The 21,895-nt window shown below is 43.1% G+C and overlaps 1 protein-coding gene across 1 annotated transcript in view; it reads left to right on the forward strand.

The window, feature by feature from the left end:
- The window catches only part of LOC117747723 (serine/threonine-protein phosphatase 2B catalytic subunit alpha isoform), a 60,995-nt gene extending 39,117 nt beyond the window's left edge, over nucleotides 1–21,878 (forward strand). The window contains exons 7-13 of the mRNA XM_034557148.1: nucleotides 2,113–2,190; nucleotides 3,221–3,315; nucleotides 10,107–10,232; nucleotides 10,932–11,003; nucleotides 13,566–13,650; nucleotides 14,573–14,670; nucleotides 20,852–21,878. Coding sequence (XP_034413039.1) covers nucleotides 2,113–2,190; nucleotides 3,221–3,315; nucleotides 10,107–10,232; nucleotides 10,932–11,003; nucleotides 13,566–13,650; nucleotides 14,573–14,670; nucleotides 20,852–21,066 — 769 coding nt within the window. The 3' untranslated portion in view covers nucleotides 21,067–21,878. The remainder of the gene's footprint in view (nucleotides 1–2,112; nucleotides 2,191–3,220; nucleotides 3,316–10,106; nucleotides 10,233–10,931; nucleotides 11,004–13,565; nucleotides 13,651–14,572; nucleotides 14,671–20,851) is intronic.
- Nucleotides 21,879–21,895: the final 17 nt, after the last annotated feature.

Genomic DNA, 21,895 nt, shown 5'->3' on the forward strand with positions numbered 1-21,895 from the left:
CATAAAACATGCTTAAACATAAAACATGCTTAAACATAAAACATGCCTAAACATAAAACATGCTTAAACTAAAACATGCTTAAACATAAAAAATGCTTAAACATAAAACATGCCTAAACATAAAACATGCCTAAACATAAAACATGCTTAAACATAAAACATGCTTAAACATAAAACATGCCTAAACATAAAACATGCTTAAACATAAAACATGCCTACACATAAAACATGCTTAAACATAAAACATGCCTAAACATAAAACATGCTTAAACATAAAACATGCTTAAACATAAAACATGCCTAAACATAAAACATGCTTAAACATAAAACATGCTTAAACATAAAACATGCTTAAACATAAAACATGCCTAAACATAAAACATGCTTAAACATAAACATGCCTAAACATAAAACATGCCTAAACATAAAACATGCTTAAACATAAAACATGCTTAAACATAAAACATGCCTAAACATAAAACATGCTTAAACATAAAACATGCCTAAGAATAAAACATGCTTAAACATAAAACATGCTTAAACATAAACATGCTTAAACATAAAACATGCTTAAACATAAAACATGCCTAAACATAAAACATGCCTAAACATAAAACATGCCTAAACATAAAACATGCTCAAACATAAAACATGCTTAAACATAAAACATGCTTAAACATAAAACATGCTTAAACATAAACATGCTTAAACATAAAACATGCCTAAACATAAAACATGCTTAAACATAAAACATGCTTAAACATAAAACATGCTTAAACATAAACATGCTTAAACATAAACATGCTTAAACATAAAACATGCCTAAACATAAAACATGCCTAAACATAAAACATGCTTAAACATAAAACATGCTTAAACATAAACATGCTTAAACATAAAACATGCCTAAACATAAAACATGCTTAAACATAAACATGCGCAAACATGCTTAAACATAAAACATGCTTAAACATAAACATGCTCAAACATAAAACATGCTTAAACATAAAACATGCCTAAACATAAAACATGCCTAAACATAAACATGCTTAAACCATAAAACATGCTTAAACATAAAACATGCTTAAACATAAAACATGCTTAAACATAAAACATGCTCAAACATAAACATGCTCAAACATAAACATGCTCAAACATAAAACATGCTTAAACATAAAACATGCCTAAACATAAAACATGCCTAAACATAAACATGCTTAAACCATAAAACATGCTTAAACATAAACATGCTCAAACATAAAACATGCTTAAACATAAAACATGCTTAAACATAAAACATGCTTAAACATAAACATGCTTAAACATAAAACATGCTCAAACATAAACATGCTCAAACATAAACATGCTCAAACATAAAACATGCTTAAACATAAAACATGCTTAAACATAAACATGCTTAAACATAAAACATGCTCAAACATAAAACATGCTCAAACATAAAACATGCTTAAACATAAACATGCTCAAACATAAAACATGCTTAAACATAAAACATGCTCAAACATAAAACATGCTTAAACATAAACATGCTCAAACATAAACATGCTCAAACATAAAACATGCCTAAACATAAAACATGCTTAAACATAAACATGCTTAAACATAAACATGCTTAAACATAAAACATGCTCAAACACCCCAGCGATCGCCTTTTTTCTTGAATAAACGGTCTGCTATGAATCACGTGTCACACATTTTCATTCATTTCATTCGAAAACAAAATCCACACAAGATCACACCTACTCCGCTTACGCTATGAAAGCTTGTTTAGTTGTTCAGCATATTATGGGGTTATTATGTAGATTATGATACCTTTGCCAGCAAACGGGTTTTCAGACATATTAAAAGGGCCTGCTTTGAATTCAAGGCACTTTAAAAAAAAAAATTGGATATGAAAGCAATATACCGCTTTCTAATCCACATGGTTTGAGAACAAATTCCGCTTAAACCCAGTGTTGCATTTCCACAGTTTCTCCGAGCACAATCAATAACACCTGGGACTTATGTCATTATTTCTATTGATTTGTTTTTCTTGATCTTACTGAGATTTTTTCTTGAGTGAACCAAATGTGTGTCTCTTTTATTCAACAGCTACCCTGCAGTCTGTGACTTTCTACAACACAATAACTTATTATCTGTCATCCGGGCCCATGAAGCGCAGGATGCTGGGTGAGTGCATTTTGTCGTCTCCCTTCACACTGTCACACAGCAGAGTGAGTCAGACCAGGGTATTCAATGAAAAGCTTCCCGGGTGCTCTGTTTTTTTTTTGTTTTTTTTTTTTACTCCAGCCCGTCTGGAGAGCCGGTTTTCGGTGCAGTCTGAACTTTGAGAGAAGTCGCGTTAATCCAAGAAAATGAAAATGAAGCCAAGGGGAGGAAGTACGTCGGCCAGATGTGATGGGACATGTGGTTTAAAAAAAAAAAGAAGAAAAAGTTGCGTTTTGTTTGTGGGCTTATGTCCCCGCGTGTTGTTTACTTCACTTACAGACACACAGAGATTTCATTTCTAACGACGCACTGGAAACACCTCTTTGAAAAGGAGGGTTTTTATTATTATTCTTTTAAACGGGTGGGTGCGTCTAGCTGATCTCAAGCTGATCTCCCTTTTAGGCGAGGTTAAGCCGGTGGGATGCGCAGCACACAGTTGTTTACCATTCCCTTCCCGCGGCGTGACCACGTGGGAACGCCTGGACACTTCTCAGATGAGGTTGCGTCCCCCCTTCCCCCCAGGCCAATTTAGACCACACATGTAAATACCGTTATTGAGTTTGTTGTTATTTTTAATCTCCGTAAATAGTTGCTGCAAGGTGTGGAGCAGCAAACACATCCTCTGAGTTAGTGCTCTGTTTACCTAAAGCTCGCTTCCAATGCCAAGTATCCAAACCACCAAACACAGCACAGACGTTCCTGGGAGGTCAGAGTAGGTGGGTTTGAATGCCGAGTCGGTTCAGTGTGATGATGACTACTTAAGGGCATGTTTAACCTGTAACGCAGGGCTTTACTCTCCTAAGGCTACCCCGGGTTGCCCCCTGATGCATCAGCTTACAGGACAAACACACGGCCGCGGTGAAAACAAGAGGCCGTGAAAACTGTCGCCGCTAATCATATCCCGAGGGGTTGAACACCAGCGATTTAATCCATGAGTACGAGGTTGCAATGTTTACTAATGCTTTACCTCTCCTTTCGGATGCTTCACCAGATACCGCATGTACAGAAAGAGTCAGACCACTGGCTTCCCATCCCTTATCACCATCTTCTCTGCACCCAACTACCTAGATGTCTACAACAACAAAGGTAAGGAGTATGTCAATATCAATGTCCAGTGGCTCACAGCATTAAGAGTGGTGCATTTAATGGCAGCATTGGGAGCTTTCTAAATGCTTTTTATCATGCCATTTGAACATCACAACATGAACTAATTACAAATATTATGAGTGTTTTTGTTGTTGTTTTTTTTCATCTAAGAGTATCAGAGTAGTACATGCTGGCTGACATTGCTTACTGGGGACTCCCAAGCCCACCTGTTTGTACCTCTGGTTTAGGCGTCTGACGCCTGAGAAAAAAAAATGTGTTTAGCATCGGCCCATTTACAGTAATGTTGATAAATGCATTCCACCCTAGAACATAAATAAATAATGTGTCTTGCTGTCCTTTTGAGAAATGTTAATTAACGCCATACCTTTGAGGATTTCCTTTTTCTTTCCAGTATCAAAAGGGTCTTGATGAGTCTGAAGTTCCACCTCTACATGTGTGTGCGGTTGTGCACAACATTTTGGTTACGACATTGCACTTGTTCAGTGACAACACAAATCTCTGCGACCGTTGATTTTGATCGCGTCGGTTCAGGGACGAAGCCGGTGAGAAATGAAGTGGCCTGGTGCCGGTTGACTCGGCGCCCGGTGGCACCCTACGCTGTGCTACGGTGCCGACGCAGCAAGATAGGCTTGCCTCTGTGCTGTGAGTCAGCACTCCCCCCCCCCCCCCCCCCCCCCTAGAACAGACAGTATATTGCTTTGGCTGTGGGGGCATGTTTGGATGGGGGCAGTGATGGGCGAACCACAGGAAATGGAAATGGGAAGGAAGGAGTGATGGTGCACGCTGTTTTGCAATTGCTCTCGTGATGAAATGCCATAACAGAGCTTTATAGGGCAATGCTTTTGGTTTTGAATAAATCACACGGGGGGGGAGTGAGGGCTGCCCTTTTTCTATTTTTGTCTTTCTCCCCATTCGCAGGTGTATATGGTTAGGTTTTGAGATTTTAGGTCACATTTTTGCCCATCTGTTTTGTTGTTTATTATCGGGATCCCATTTGTGTGCCAACTAATCTTCGAGGGCTCGTGATCAACACGCAACACAATATGAACAAACGTGTGTTTTCCCCCCCCCGGTTTGGCAGCCAATTGCACGGCAAATCATTTACACCTCTCGAGCTCAATATGGAAAATGATTTGGTCTGCTGTCCTTTTCTAAGCTGCAGCTGGCTGACCTTCAGTTGATAAAAGGTCTGCCAGAGCAAGAGTGCTTATCAGAAAGAAAAAGATTACTCTGTGTTTGATTTTAGAACTGACTTCAATCCGGCACACGGATACATCCCTCCCGGCAGGACGACATGTTCTTTATTTCTCTGCTTAAGTGTGAGACACACTTCTCCCCTTTGGCTGAATCTGTCATAAAGCTGCAATACCTCTGGCTTAATAGTCAAATACAGGAGCAAGAGCAAATAAACATCCCTTAAGCCAAATGTCTAGCCAGAGATGTCATGTCACATCTCTTAAAACTTCAACAAGTTGTGGTTATGTAATTACTTGGTTTCAAATCCCCTTTATCAACCGTCTGCTTGATGCATTTCCCCCCCCCACACAGCTGCACAACTAGCACAACTAGCACATCTAGCCGATACAGTCCTATCAGTCCTGTTGATGCTCTTCTAATCAGTCATGTGGGCGGGGTTCACTGGTGGAGCCTCTGTAATGAATCGGTCTACTCTTAGTGTCTTGGCAGAGCTGGAAGCCCACTGAGCATGTACCGTGATTGATGGCCAATCGAGTGGGCACATAAATCTTAAAGGGGAGGGAGGGGGCATCAGCAGGCACCATCAATATAGTGCAGGGAGATGGCCAGATTAACCAATGAGACGTCTCCACGAAGTGCGGGGCGCCTCCTCCAAGGTAGGGGGGGGGGGGGGGTTATCTATGAGGCACCACAACAACTCTTCCACAAGAGGTAAAGTGGACTTGTGGCTGAGTCGGGTCGATCGACACATGAAGGATGCTCAGGATGTGATTCTATAAAGATAAAGTCCAGCTTCGGGGATGCCACCCATCAATCCGTCGTCATTTAAGTCAAACTGTTGGCTTTGCAGTAAGTGTCAGGCGGTGACCGGCTGTCCATCGCTGACCCCTGCACACGGCACCCCTGCACTCCAGCGCTGGCCGGGGAGCCGTGTTAAATGAAAACACAGCAGCAGTGATTTAGCAGTTTTCACTGTTTGAGCTTCGAGTTCTGAAGGGACTGCAGTGGAGAGCGGTGGGGGGGAGGGTGGTGGTGGTGGTGGTGGTGGTGGTGGGGGGGGGGGGGGGGGGGGGGGAGGGAGGGGAGGAGGAGGGGGTGTCGTTGGCAGTTGCACAATTTGAAGATTGCTTGCGGTTTTGTATTAATGGAATGTTTTGTGCTGCATCATTATTGACTGGCCCCCGAAAGCCAACAACTGAATCCTAATGGACGTGGTGCTTTGATGGAATAAAAGCTAAATGACAGTGGTGTTGGCAACGCTGTTGACGCTCATTTAGTATTTTTCTTTCACCGCTGAGACACTAAAGGATTGATTGGGTTAGAGTCATCCCACACCTGTTAAACCTTGTATAACCAAATAAATGTCTCGCTCCTCTCTCGTGTTGTTGTTTAACGAGGAGGTGGAAACCGGAATGGACCGATGATTTTATTTGATCTTTTAAAGAGGATTGAGCGGTCTCCAAGAGAAGGGGGTCAGGACATCCCTCTGGTTCACTCGCGGGTCAAACAGAGTTGGCCTCTTTGCGCCGCTTCCTTCCTGCGGTCACGTGCTGATTGGGATTTAAAGAGAAAGGAAATGGAGTGACGTGATTGGCTCTTGGCCCCTGCCGCTGGAATAAATCGCAGGATGGAAGCAGTGATGACGCCAGCGCAGCGGGGAATTCACTCCCCCCCCACACACACACACACACACACACACACACACACACACACACACACACACACACACACACACACACACTTGTCACGGGTGACAGCGAGAAGAGTATCGTTGGCACAGATGCCCACCCATCTGTTATCGCTCTGGTCATTACTGGGCTTCCCTTCAGTTTCCTGTAAACATGCAGCATCAAACAAGAAATAATAACAACTTAATGCAGGACAGGCTCGACTTGGTCCTTAAAGTAATTACAGTCTAATATATGCCCAGTTGTGGGTCATTGGTGAGCGCCGTGTGTCGGATTGGGTGTTGTCGAGGTTCCCTCAATTCTGTTACTACACTCATTTTTCTCAACGTATTTATGAGTCGGAAGACTTTCTTTATCTGGAACTATGGTATATTCCAAATGGACTCTTCATTCTTCACTTCAGATGCTATTTTCACACCGTCATCATCTTGAAATCGTCATCCACGTGTTGTCGGCCAGTCATTTGTCAGACACGACGAGGTGTTTTGTCCCGACGCCGTGCGGCTACAACTGGTCCCATTGATTTATTAACTGAGAATGAATTGGAAACCATGCATGCATCGTTCAACTGTACACAGACTACAGTCAGTCCCCACCATCCATGTGTGGAGAGCGCTGAATGTAATGCACCGAGAAGGTCTAAAACGGTCGGCCTGGAATACTAATCCAGTGGAACTTGATCCAAGAGGCCTCAGAGACAGATATGCAGTCAGCATTAAGCGTCAGGACAGTGGGAATCTCCCCCTCTCCTCAAAGCAGACTTAACAGTCCTCGTTACCGGGGAAACCGGCTCAAGGCACTCCCTTTTGAATAATTTATGAGCGGGCGGCGCCTCGCAATATCTGTGTTACCGTGGCAGCAGGCTTGGCCTCGGCTACCCCGCCAGCCGCCACCGGAGCAGCAGAGACATCTAGTGGCGGAGGCGCAGTGCTGAACACGCAGCTCACAGCTGGTCACCGCTAAGGCAGAGCCCTCCTGCTGGATGAGCGTATCATCTTTATGAAATGGGTTGTATGGCATGTATGGATAGTGGGGAGGCAGCGACGTGTTGTTCTTGTCCCCATTATATCCGCATGTTAAATGGAATATATATATATAATAATAAAAAATGTTACAAAAAACATGGGCCTTGACCTCCTCTCACCCAGAGCTCGACGACCATGTTTGTGTTGCACGTGGGAGGTTGTCGGGTGTGTCTGTTCCTTTTTTTTCATTTTTTATAAAGGGAATCCGATTTGACGGAGCGACGGCGGGGGAGCTGACCTTCTCCCCCACGCGGGCTTTTTCCCTCCGGGCTTTTGTGGCTGCATTCAATCAAGTGCTTCGACCATGTTTATGCAGTATGTGATGTTTATTCAAGGCCTGCCCACGCGGGCAACTGCTTGCCTCCACGCACGCGCATAAATACCCTGTGTGTGTGTGTGTGTGTGTGTGTGTGTGTGTGTGTCTCAGGGTAATGCGATGCTTTTTTGAGTGGATTGAGTCATTGTGTTTTGCTGCTGTCGATAATAACGGCACAGTGATTATACAGTACGTGGATGTTCCCCTACAGGAGATTTTTTTTTCTTCTGTATGGTGTGTGTTCATCTGTGCAGCCTGCGATAAAGAGGTGACGGCAGGGGAATGTAATGCTTTGGAATACTTAAGGGACCACTTTGATTGCATAGTTACTGCACTATATGCATTACCATGCCTCATCGATTCCACACATACACACGCACACACACACACACACACACACACACACACACACACACACACACACACTGGGGCAAACTCCGGCCTAGCAGGATGTTTCCTGACCCCATTTGTGTTTTAGCTGCTTGGGATGCCAGGTTTGATGAGCTATTCCCGACCGGAGAGGGAGAGAGAGGCCGAGGCAGGAAAGTCCCCCACGGTGACCCAGCCGTGGTGTCCGCTTTCCCCATATCTGGGCCACCAGACTGGCCTTGCGTATGCAAGAGGCTGGGCCTTCTATATACAGCATGGGTATATTTATGACTGGTGGCTCTCATGTTTTGCTCGGCACCCGCGTTCGCACCGTGCCTTAATCATGCGTGAGGTCACACGGGGCATTCTGTGGTCAGTATTTGGGAGGTGGTTTCTATGTCAGCGGGGCACAGCGACCATGTGATTATGAGAGGGCAGTCTCGAAATATATGCTGAATATGGCACACGGAGAAACACTCAATATGCACCCTGTCTCATTTAAAGGCAGCAGGCGAACAGCTTAATTTTGTTTTTGCTGCTTTATATTCTGCAAACCCTTCCTTCCCGCACCCTTACTGTGGACACCAACCTAACCCACATCCACTGGAGTTTTTTTTACATTAGTATTTTTAATTGTTCCAAAGAGATACATTTGAGTATATTTTTTTAAAACATAATTTCAGGAGAATAAATCCATTTGTTGGACTTCCTTCAAGCAAACTTAGTCATGTACATTCTAGAAGTGATGTAGCACATATATTTGTACATGTTTTAGCATTTGAAGCAATGTCCAAAGGAACACTTTCATGATGGCAAAAGCAGGCCGGTGGAAGTGAGCAGTAGCAGCTCATGGTTCCATATCAATCGTCCGACGGCCATACAAGTGTGCATAACTAATATCCCTGCTGTCTCTGGCCATTCTCTCCTTCCCCCCTCCTCCTCCTCGCCAGGAATTGATGGTTTTCTGTTAACTAATGAAAAGTGCTACAGAGCCTAAATGCTGAGCTGTGGGTTTCCGTGATGTTATTCACGAATCCAATCCTGGGAATGACAGACACGCTTCACCGACTGGGGGCGGTAATCAATACACAGAGGAAATGTTCCAAAGCAGAGAAAAACGGGGATTGATTCTCCTCCCCCCCGCCCCCACACCCAACCCTGGTTACCTTCATTTTGATGCATGTGCAATTTGAGAGCCTCAATTTACACATCTCTCAGTTTGCAATTATGCAGATGCGTTAGTTCTTCTCTCAGTGAGGCTATTCACCTTAAAATGTTTGTTTTTATGTGTTGGTAGTTCTACGCCGGATCCTTTTATTCACCGTCATCACCCAGAGGTTGACTGACGTTTTGGCCGCTTTACACTATTTCTCATTTGTTATTTTGCCAATTGGATCTCTGTAGCGAGTGTTGATTTTCTTCAGTCACAGAACATGCAGCTAATGACTCCTTAACCAGGAGAGGTAAACAACAAAAACAGCCAAGATCCTTTCACATTAACACTCAACGTAAAGTAGCAATGTGGAATTTTGTAATAAATAAAGAAGAAATGCTTCAGTGTCCTCTGGCAATAGCTCAACAAACCACATAAATCAACAAAATGACCATGTGTGACATGTCAATTAACAAATAAGTGAGGAATATTTTTGCTCCAAAATTGTGTCCAAAACAATCCGTCTAACCATTCTTTGGATATGTTTAGCGCGCGTCCCGTTAGCTCCTCAGATGCTGGTATTTACCGTCTTGTTTCTCGGCAGAGTGCTTTGTGGGTAACTCTCTCCGGGCTAATGACATGTTGGACGGTCCGTCGGTGGGATATGCACCTTGATATGTGAAGCTGCCGAGACCACGCAGTGTTTTTAAGTGGTGGTTGGGAGCAGGATGGCGGCTGGTAATGGACCTGGACCATAATCGGATCTGATGCTTTCTCTTGGTCTGTTGAAATGTGGACTGCAGTATGGATTTAAACTACAGAAGACGAAAGGGGAGATGAGCTCCAACATCTATACGCACATGTTAAAATAACCAGACCATGGGACATGTTGACGAACACATCATAGCTCTCGTGGTTATTATTAATCTTGTGTGTCCACGAAATGTTTTCATACTTGCCCGTACACATTTGGACATTATGTTAACAAGCACCTTTCACCGTCTTTTCTTGCCCTCCCACAGCGGCAGTGCTGAAGTACGAGAACAACGTAATGAACATCCGACAGTTCAACTGCTCACCTCACCCTTACTGGCTGCCCAACTTCATGGACGTTTTCACCTGGTCCCTGCCCTTCGTCGGGGAGAAGGGTGAGCACACACACACACACACACATTCTCGGTGCGCTTTTGATGTAATATACATCCAATGAGAACATTGAGTACAAGCCGTGTTTAACCAAATGCACCGTCGAAGTTGTAAATCACATTTAGTTTCCTCAGTCGGTAATGAAAATGGCCCGGGAATGTCACACTCTATGGTTCATGAATACAATATTTACTACACAAGATGTATGAACCAGAGACACACAAAGCCAAATCCTGCAAATCAGCAATAAGTGCGAGTCAGTGAAAATCAAAAAAAATTAAAAAATGTCTATAAACATGAGCAGAGTGTTGCGTTCCCTCGCGGCCTTGAAGATTGTTCCAGGCTTATTTAATTTCATTTGACCACCCCACTGTCAAGCCGGTGACACATCTGTGTCAGTGAATCACACATAACTATGGCTGACACACTTCACTCCAGGAAGCCTATTTTGGGTGTGACCCTTCCACACAGGGCCACTCCTAGCCATGTTTGCAAAGTCACAGATGGACACTGCTCACCGGGGGGGGGGGGGGGGCTAACTAGCGCCGCTTGACCCGTCGTGGCTAGACACCTCCCCCCCAGACACACTTTACCGGGTGGAAAGCATGCACAGATTTGACGATTACTCATGTGTATAAGACATTTTTTTTTAAAAACATGGGTCATGTTGTAAAATATCTGTTTTCCTGATTTCTTGACAGTGACTGAGATGCTTGTGAACGTATTGAGCATCTGCTCCAATGATGAGCTGACGACTGACGAGGAGATGGACGGTAAGCGCGGCAGACAAATGGCATCCGCGACAGTTCCCTGCTGCAGTTTGCCTTCTTTCCACTAGAGGGAGTTCTCTGCTAGCGGGAGCGCCGGACACACACTCATTCAAAACGTCCTAGGGTTGGTTTTTTTCTTTCCGACCTACCACGGCTGCTCTGCCCAGTTTTCAGAGCATTCGGTTTCAACATATTACATTTGTCTCAACGTTCTTCACCATCTCACCAACAGAGAGACCATCCAGAAACAGTTTGACACGTGACGCTCAGTCGAATCAACAAACCGTTCTTGCAAAAATACTTCTTTTTAAATACCCAGCGACTCCTTAGAAAGTCTGGGTCGAAGAATCCAAATGTAAGGCCTTGAAAGTGTGGACATGCCTGAAATACGATTTGTTGGAGGGGTTTAGTTCTACTGGATCCGTCTGTGGTGCAAGTGGTGTTGGGTTCAAACAGCTCAGTTAGTCAGACAGTAATCGTGCTTCTTATCATCACATAATGGAGGCAGGTTTGGGAAATCTGTTTGGTCACAGCTTATCTACAGTGACATGAGCAGTTTCCCTCTGCCTGCCACACCCCTTACTGCCAAACAGGAAATGATCTCACCAGTCCTTCCACCTCCTCCCTCTCTCTCTCTCTCTCTCTCTCTCTCTCTCTCTTTGTGTTTACTGATGTAAACAGCACCCAGGGGTGCAGCGTACTCACGTTTGGAAAACGCAAATGCTTCCTGTTCCTTCAGCTGATTTGAAATCAAGCTCATATGATTGAATAATCAGGGAATATAAATAGGTTCCATATGAAAAGGTATAATTAATCAATTAATATTTGTACGTCTGCGAATGCCGGATCAGCGTCACGTTGCAACATGAAAAAAGTTCAATTTCCTCACATTATGAGGAGATACTGATCCATTTCTCTTTTCCTGGCATGGCAGCGATACGCTTCCGTAGATTTTTTTTTTTTTTGGACTGCGTCACAATTCCTTCCAATAATTAGCTGTCCCTGAACGTCTCATCATATTCGTCCGACTCGTTCGTTGAGTTTCCTCACCCTCACTTTCACCTTTCTGTTCCGTCTTGAGCTCATTTCTTTTTTTTCAGATCTCTCATGTATTTCCACTGCGTTGCCATTTGGATCTTTCTTTCCTTTGTCTTTTCACTCATGATCTTGTTTTCTGTGCCAGTATAATCCCTTTGTTGCACTGCTATGTATCGACTATTGTTTCCATGGTTTCCAATTGCCATTTATGTTGATATTTTTCACACATTTCCTTTGCATTCTCCTCCTGTCTCTCTCTCTCTCTCTCTCTCTCTCTCATGCTGTGATGTGGTCACTACCTTGGTTTGCCTCATCTAATCTCTCTTTTCTATGTTTTCCAGAGTTTTTATGTTCACGGCATCGCTTTACTTTACACTTGTTGTGCTTTCTTGCCTCTTATTTCGCCGCCTGCGCCCTCTCCACCACCTCATCTTTCATTCTACGGCCATCCACTGATCTCTCTGTCCTTTCTCTTGTCTTCTCTTCTGGGGGTGTTTCATGAGAAGGACAGCTAATATATCCGCCCAAAAAAGGTACAAACGTTAGCCGCGGTGGTGTGTGCAGAGGTACATAGATAGACAACTAACAGCACTGTTTAAAACACCTATTAACACGACTACTGAGGCTTTCTGTTGATCTCTAATTGTTTACCACAAAGACGTGTCGGTAAGAAAAAAGATTCACAGGAAGATTAGCTTCACTAATAGATGTGCTGAACTACGCGGTGTTACTGCAGGTCATCGATCCTGTGGAGAAACATATTTCGACGTAATAATGGTTTGATGGTTTATATAACAGTGGAAGAGAGGTTTCAACTAGGCATCCGACGGCCAGCTCTTTCCTTTACGCAGCCTTTCAACCACACATCAGCTTCATTTCCATCCTTCATACTTCATGCATTTTCCAAGCTGGCTCCCTGAGGCCTTGAAACTTGTTATTCTTCAACAAAAGAAAAAGGTCTCTTTAAACAACGTTTTGTTTTCCAATTCAGGAGAATTCCTGTTAGAGTCTCCGAAACCAAAACACAACACAGGAAAATATATATATATATATATATATATATATATATATATATATATATATATATATATATACATATATATCATCTGACATGGACCCGGCCATTTACAGACGAGTTAAGGTTTGGTGGTGCTCAGTACTATTTGGCGAAAAAATAGTGTGTAGGAGTTGAAGGGACTTCAACTGACCACCAATGGTACAATACAGACAGGCAGCATGAGTGCACTGTAATGCTGAGAATTACTCAGTTGTTGTGATGTGTGGACGGATCCATGCGACTTCACATGAGCTGAACTTCAGTAACCTCACTATGTTTGCATCGCGTTCATCTGACACACTTCCAGGTCAAATTAATCGTCCAAAATACTCCATCCTACCACATTTACTAAACGTTATGGGACACACGGAACAGCAGACAATGAAGTCTGTGTTGCACTTCCACAGGACGTGTTTTAGTATGCGCGAGTCACGGCTTGTATGACGGTGTCTGACCTCTGACCCCTCCAGGTGCCACAGCTTCTGCCCGTAAGGAGGTCATCCGCAACAAGATTCGCGCCATTGGCAAGATGGCCAGGGTGTTTTCTGTGCTCAGGTATGCAAACATGACCACACTCCCTTGCGTCCTGTTGATTCTGCCACCACTTACCCTGTGTCATCTGAAAGGTGTCCTTTTGTTGGGACGAACCCACAGAGATGTATCAACCGGCTCTGCAGTTCGCCTTCAGCTCGACGGATTGTTTTGGCGTCTTTCAGCTCGTTGTTTTGGTGTTTCCCAGCCCTGACTTTACTGAATTGGTTCAGTCTCAATGCTCTCAGGCTCTGACGAACCCCCTTCACACCAAACAACACACAGACTAAGTTAGCAACTAGCCAGGGAACATAGTGGAGCCCTGTAGCGGCTAACAGAGCCACGTTGGTGGGCTTGCTTCGGTGGCTGAAAACACGACTTTAAATGAACGTTAATGTATTCAATTCAATTTAAATTCAGATTATTTTGTATAGCCCAATATCACAAATTACAAATTTGCCTCAGAGGGCTTTACAATCTGTACACATACGACATCCCTGTCCCAGGACCTCACATCCGATCAGGAAAAACTCCCCAAAAAATAACCTTTGACAGGGAAAAAAGGGAAGAAACCTTCAGGAGAGCAACAGAGGAGGATCCCTCTCCCCGGATGGACAGAAGCAATAGATGTCATGTGTACAGAATGAACAGCGTTACAAAGTTACATAAACACATTACATGAATATGACAATGTATGCAACATCTCTGCTTGATGTGTCCAAAAAAAGGCACATTTTGCTAATAAGTTAATCAACTTCATGTCATTGTTGTGGTTTCAGCTGATTCCTCTGCCCCCAAGTGGCAAAAAAATATATATGTATATATCTTTTTTTATTTATTGATTAACCAAAACACAATAAACATTTTCTTTCTTTAAAAAATATCCTCCAAGGAAGTCGTACGTACTGGAGTAAATAACGTGTGCACATGCGTCTCGATATTTCAGAGAGGAGAGTGAGAGCGTGCTGACGCTGAAGGGACTGACCCCAACAGGCATGCTACCAAGCGGAGTGTTGTCCGGTGGCAAAGAAAAGCTGCAGAATGGTAAGTCTGTCACCGAGTACCCCGAGACCCCCAGCTTTGGCCCCCACAACGGATTCCCTCTCGCACATGAATTCCCCTTACGCAGCGATACCCTGAATAAAGTGCTAGCTCAGTGTTTAGGGGACAGTGTGTGTGTATATATATATATATATATAGAGACTCCTTCCCCTCTTCCCCTCAGTGATCGTCCAGGAATGTCAAATTGCTGCCTGTAAGAGAAGTTAAATGTTTCTGGAAGCTTCCTAGTATCCTTTTTATACCGCATGTTTTAGTTGAATACATCTAAGCAATAACAGCTGCTCTATGAAGCTTTCTTTGACGTATTTGTTCCCCCCTGGATAAACAACGATAGCATATCAAGTTATATTTCCTCTTCCCAAGCAACGCCACATACATTCAGCAGATATTGTTTGTCCCTTTGTCTTCTCTAGTGTGTCTCCCCCTCCTGATGTCTCGCATTAATCTCCCCGCCCCCGTCTCTTTCTATATTCCACTGTTTTTTATCTCAAATATTACCTGTATCTTTTTCTTTCTCCTTTCTTTCTAGAAACCGCAGGTATAATCGGTTGTGCAAGTATTCTGTTGTGTTGTTATATTTTTCTTTCTTTTTTCTGTGAGACAAGCTTTAGAGTTCAGTCCACCCTCTTATGTTGAATTCCAAACACTCCCGCGGCAAGGAAGTAAAAGCCTTCTGGAAACGCCTTTTTTTTCTCCTTCTTTTTTTTTTTTTTTTACAAACACTTCAAATTTACCGGTAACTCCTGAGAGAAATGGTCCACTTTATTGTCCAAATTGTGAGCGCTATAGTTGTGGATCTCAGCGGTGCTCCGTCCGGATAGACGCGGGACTCTCTGCGATCCAAAAGGATGAATTGGAATTGACACAAGCAACTGTGAACGAAAGGGGGATAACTGCCGTCTGCCTTTCCTTTACAAAACGAAGCAGAAATCCAGACAACGTCCCTCTCCTCTCACAGGTTCTCACGCATCAGCTAGCGCTTTTTGTGTTGAATGCAATATCTCTTATCTTCATAAGAATAGGTTCCTCTTTACTTTAAAGCCAGTGGAAACCAGTAGCGATCATGGGATAATGATCAAATCTAAAATGAGAGTGTAAGTGTGGTAGACTTTAGAAAACTTTAGAGTTTTCCATCATTAGCCACTAGAAGCTTCTGGTCGGGTGAGTCTGCCCTTTAATGTAACTGAGCAAGAGTTAAATTTGTTTGATCACTTTTCATGAAAGGATAAGTCTTTATTACGTTCTAAAGTTCCATAGTTTCGTTTTAAAGCACATTAGCACTCAGTTTAAGCTTTAAAACATTGGGAGATAGATAGAATGATTGGAGAAGTCTTTGCTGCAAACAGCAGAAGAAGGTCCCGCGGTTTCCGTGGTTTCCATAAACCGTGTAATGGAAACTACACACGGAGCGCAGGTTCTGAGCTGGGCCCAGCTTCAAATTGCATTGTGACCTCCTCTTGGAGGAGAAGTGACCAAATTGGAAATAACATCCGGACAAAGTTGGCAATTCTGCGTATCTCGATTTAGGGAGTACGGGATGCTCTCCTGTACGGATGTAGATTTAAGTAATAAACAAAGCTATAAATTCATAGACTGGATCATATCCATACACAAACAGCGTCATTAATAGATGGCTTTTACCCCACATTAACTGTATATTTAGAGTTTCATGAGGACTTTGAAGCCACTGTGTTTCTGCCGATGGCCTGTATACAAATGGTGGTCCCGAGGATTAACACATGATTATGTGAGTTTAAGAGCATTTGTAATCGAAGCCAAATGTGAAGCAGCTGACACTCAAGAGAACCCTGGCGAAGGTAGAGTGATGTTCACAGATTCCTGTTTCAACATTGGTAGAATCACATTGCTCCCCTCCTTTTTTTTTAAGCAGACGCCAGTGTGCTTCTACTGTAATGTTGACTCCATCAGCCATTCCGTTCACACTGTGCGGCTCTCGTGCCTTATTTGTGATCTCATCCTCATGGTAGTGTGTCCTGTAGGCTTCAGTACTGTACAGCCGTTACTTTACTTTCACCTTCTGCCTCATCCCCGTCTTTATGTAAAGCTGATTTACAACGTTGTACTGTGTGTGTGTGTGTGTGTGTGTGTGTATATATGTATATATATATATATATATATATATATATATATATATATATATATATATATATGTATGTATATATATATATATATATATATATATATATATATATACATCTCAAGGACGACTGTAAAAGATTGGTAAGTGGTTAAAATGCCAAAAGGTGTTCTCTCCCCTGCTCCTCCTCCTCCCACCTCCTCCCCACACCCCACCCTCACAAAAGTAAGCATCTTTTGATATTTCATATCAAAAGATGCTAGTCCCGCAGTTCCAGATGCTGCTTCATGTTGCACACAACACGACGGTAACGCCTCGGCTTCACATCCACGACTAAGCCACAGCCACCAAACCCACCACCACCACCACCTGTTTCCCCATTCGTCCTCTTTCGCCACTCCTTTCTCCATGTCTGGCCTGGTTTGCGCTAACGGTTAAGAACTAATCGATTTCCAGCTTTAACCTGTGGTATTTGCTCTCAGTGTTCGTCCTCGCCGTATCCATTTGTGTTCTCTCACCGCATCGATTCGTTTGTCAGACCTCGTCAGACTTTTCAAAGTACCTCACAGACGCCATCCTCTCCATGAGGCCGTTCGCGGCCACAAACATGTGTCACCTTCCCTTTTACAGATCTGGAACTTATCTTACAGCTAAGGCTCATCCCTTTCCTCTCCTCTCCTCTCCCTCCTCCTCCCCTCTCCTCCTCTCTGCTAACATCCATGTGTCCTTTGTCATAAAAATGTGGAGATGACGCTAACCTTTGTTGTCGGCATTGGCTGCCTTTGCTGCTCATTGACTTGTACCTAGGACAAAATGAACTCCTGTGCTCACTTCTCTCATTCGTTTTTTGCAACCCCCCTCTTCTTCTCTTCAGCTACTATTGAAGCTATTGAGGCTGACGAAGGTAAATGGGTCTGGCTGCCCTCTCCCGTTGCTTTCCATGGCAATGGACAGGGGGCTCCGCTGGGTTTTCATTCATCTCGCTGGTGCTTGGTTAGAGTGTGTTGGGTGTTTGGGCTAACAAAATGTGGCTTAGTGTTAACAGAGAAAAGGAAGTAAGTAATTCTGAAAAGCCTGTGGTCACACAATGTTTTAAAGGGGAATGGATTTCATAGCACAGATGTCAAAGTCACGCTGATTTTGAGTGAGTGCAAAGCAAGTGCTTTTAATTTTTCACAAGTCGACGCACACACAAAATGTATGCGAGCTTTCGACGATGTACTTTTGCATTTCCTAGACAAGTTCCCGAGTCTATATGTCCAGGCGACATGCTATAATACCGTTATAGCAAGACTAAAATATCACCGTTTAGGCATCTTCCATTGAAGACTATCAGAGCATCCGTTCAGGACGGAGGTTGCGTTCTTGAGGAAATGCACATTCACACTCCCGTAATGTGGGAGGTGTAAATAATTGGGCATCATCGGGTCATCTGGCGACTACAGAGAGCTTCTTTTTTTTCCTTTTTTTTTTTTAACCAGATACCAGAGGCCCCGCTAGAGCACTACCGTACCGACAGCTCATCCAGTGCAGACTGCAGACACAGAAGGAATCGTCAGATTTGTGTGAACAGTCTCGCGCTTGTTTTCTCACCTCAAGCTGTTGAAGTTCTGGAGACCCGTAAACAAACGCGCCTTCCATTTCAGAGCGCGTACCGCCTGCTCTGCCCTCACACAATACAGTTGAGTCTTGCTATGAAAGCACCTCATGGCATTTCCCCTTTGAAACGACTGAAGCAGTTGTGCATCGTTGTTGCTGTTGTATTAATGTAATAATACCGCAGTTATCTTTTAAAGCTGAATCTGATTCAAATAGACTTAAAACGCTCCACAGGAGGCTGTGAAATCCAAATTGGATTTCCCCCCCCTAAATAATTTGTATTTACATCGCCGCTGGCGCTAGAACGACCTCAACTGCGGGCTAAATAGTAGTTATTCAGCTGCTATTTATGTTGGAATTGTCCAGTACTTCCTCTTTAGCCCAATAGAGGAGCGTCCATTGTTGTGTCGAGACTCTGCTGCTCTCTCCATGTGGCTCCTCTGTGGCCCCGCTGTGTTGTGTTCTTTAGTGTGAGCTGCTAATAACCTGTGTCTGACCTGTGCTATGCAGCAACACAACTACGCTACCCACAATGCCCCGCTCCAAGCTCCCCAATTTGTCTTCTGAAATTATGCCCACCCCTTCCTTATTCTAGTAAAGAGTCTTTTATACCTGTTGTCACCATTAAGACCCCCACCAGCCCTTATGAGAGGTGGAAGTAACTCAATTTCAATTTTTTATTTTGTATTAAATGGGCTGAAATGAAACTTGATTACGCTGAATAGTGGAGTGATAAGACAATACTACGATCCCATTTGAATAAAACAATTTGGGGTTGACACATACGTTACGCCGTTGTTGTCATCATGTATCTGTATCGGACTGGGTTTACTCAACGCAGTGGTGCTCTTATAAACCAGCTGTTATTTATTTTTTCCGTTATTCACTTGAATTTGATCTTGTTTTTATTCAACCCCAGTCTAAATGGCATTGTGGCCTCCACCCCCGTAAACCTCCAGTGAACCCGTAAATTGCTGCATGCTCCAAGCAGACTCAACAAGTCGTTAGCACCCCGAGTACCTCTGTAGTGTCTTTGTACGTGAGCTCCGTCTCAACGTGGTTCTCGTCTGTGGAAGTGAATGTCTCAGTGGGCTCCACTCTCGTGTCTTTTGTTGTTTTTTTTATTTTTATTCCTCCCCTCGTTTTTTTTCTCTTCTTTTTCTTCTTCTTCTTCTCTGTTTGATCATTCTTCGTTTTTTATTTATTTATCTGTAACGTGGCAGGGCCATCTGGATGTGTGGGGTCCTCAGGTGTTCTGAAATGTGCCCAAGTCGAGATATTATTTAATATTTTCCATACTTAAGTTTGCATACAATGTTTAAAGATTGACAAAATGGCAGTACAAGATGGTCATTAGATGGCCCAGTTCTGTCCAGTAAGCCGTTTCACAGATACTCAGTCCAGCATGGCACAGTGAAAACCTGTTGACCCTGATTCCAGGAGTGCCCTCTATAGATTTAGAAGGATTGTTTAAACCCTTTTGTCTGTGCAGTTATGTCATTTTCAAACTCTGATAAATGGTGTTCATGTGTTGTCGTTTCATATAAATGAGTTATACCCTTCTTATAGTAATTGTTCTTCTGTTATTAAACTACTAAACACTCTAAATGATGAATGTGTAAATGTGCTGTACAATATATGCTGTGGGTCATAAACAACATAAGGCAACAACTACATCACCAGTTGGAGATTTAGTTCAGCCTTATGAATAGTACAGATTTGTGAATATATATATATATATACATATATATATATATATATATATATATATATATATATATATATATATATATATATATATATATATATATATATATATAACACGTAGGAATAGGTGTACATTTTGGAGAAATGTGCTTATTCACTTCTTTGCATAGAGTTTGAATGTTTGTGCTTTTAATTTAATGCTACAGTAAGCAGCCGGTTAGCTTAGCGCCACTAACTACCAGCAAAGTGGTATAATTACTTTTGACTGCATTCTGCCTTATGTATTTTACCACAAGTCACATTTTTTTGTTTTTACGCTTAGTCCTTCTTAGGTATTAAAAAAACCTTAATATAACATGAGAGCTTTAGAGGTGCTAAAAAGGCAGCATGCGTTACCTTCAGACAGAGCCAGGTAAGCCGTGTTCCCGTTTTTAAATATGTATGCAGATAGAAAGAAAGCAAATAAGCATATTTTCCAGAATGACAGTCTCTATATTCCTTTTAAATGGGATTGTGGATCAACATGATGCAGGTATCGTTAGTGTTAACAGGCCCTTCAGTTACTCATTCTTCACGGGTGACTTGCGGTTATTAGCCAACGAGCTCCTCAGAGTTCTTTGTTACAACAATTCCAAGACCAACACGTGTGTGTGAGTGAGTGTGAGCGAGTGAGACCCCATTCTCCTGACCATTGAACCCGTCCCCTCTCAAATCGCTCCTGATCTCGCCCCTATTTCCCTTTTTCTTGCGTCCCAACAGCCATCAAAGGCTTCTCGCCCCAGCACAAGATCACCAGCTTCGCGGAGGCGAAGGGTCTGGATCGCATCAACGAGAGGATGCCGCCGCGGCGGGACGCCTCGCGGGACGCCTCGCCCTCCGACGCCAGCCTCAACTCCCTCAACAAGGCGCTGTCCTCGGAGGCCAACGGCACGGACGCCAAAGGGAGCACCAGCAGCGGAGACAACATCCAGTGAAGGCCAGCGGCAGGCGCCATCTTGGCCGTCATCACGGCCCGCCGCCGCAGGAAAGGGGGCAAAGTGTGAAGGTGTGAGAAGGAGGGGAGGCATATATGACTCAAACTGGGGGGGGGGGGGGGCATCTCACTTTCTAGTCCTTGGATATGCCTTCAGAATATTAGTTCATAGTCAAATCTGCTAAGTTATTGCCGAATCACATGTCTGAACGGCCGGGCCTCTGTTGTGCTTGATTCTTCACCATGTCAGAGAGGGGAGGGGGGAGGGGGGGAGGGGATAAAGAGATCTTAAAGGTGATTTTATTTTATTTTATTTCTTGAAAGACCCTTGCTCATTTACACCGAAATGGAAAGTCGTGTAACTTCTTACTAACTATTGTACGTTTACAAAAATACAGCACTAAAAAGGACAGAACATGAGATAATGTTTTTAACATATATGGGTGTACAAACTAAATAAGGACTATTTATTGATAACTTTTTTTTGCTACTCTTATAAAATAGCTCTGAAATTAATTAGGCAGTCTTAAAAAGAATGTTGCAATGTTGTCGAAATGCCAAATAATGGAACGTTTTATGGTTGTACATATTATGCTTACCTCAGGTTCTTTTGGTGTGTGCTCTGACCTGATTTTTTTCTGTATAATGGCTAAACAACTCTGTAATGAATACCTATTTTCTTGAGTTTCATAACTGGAATTTACATTTATCTATCTATTATTTGCAAATATGTTTATTTTTTTGTCATTTTTGGAAGGGGTTGGGGGGTAAATTTTATTGTGGCTTGCTGGAATTGAGTGTTCATTTTTCTCTTTTTAAATATTGCGAAC

Source organism: Cyclopterus lumpus, chromosome 18 (genome assembly GCF_009769545.1).
Source record: "Cyclopterus lumpus isolate fCycLum1 chromosome 18, fCycLum1.pri, whole genome shotgun sequence".
NCBI lineage: Eukaryota > Metazoa > Chordata > Actinopteri > Perciformes > Cyclopteridae > Cyclopterus > Cyclopterus lumpus.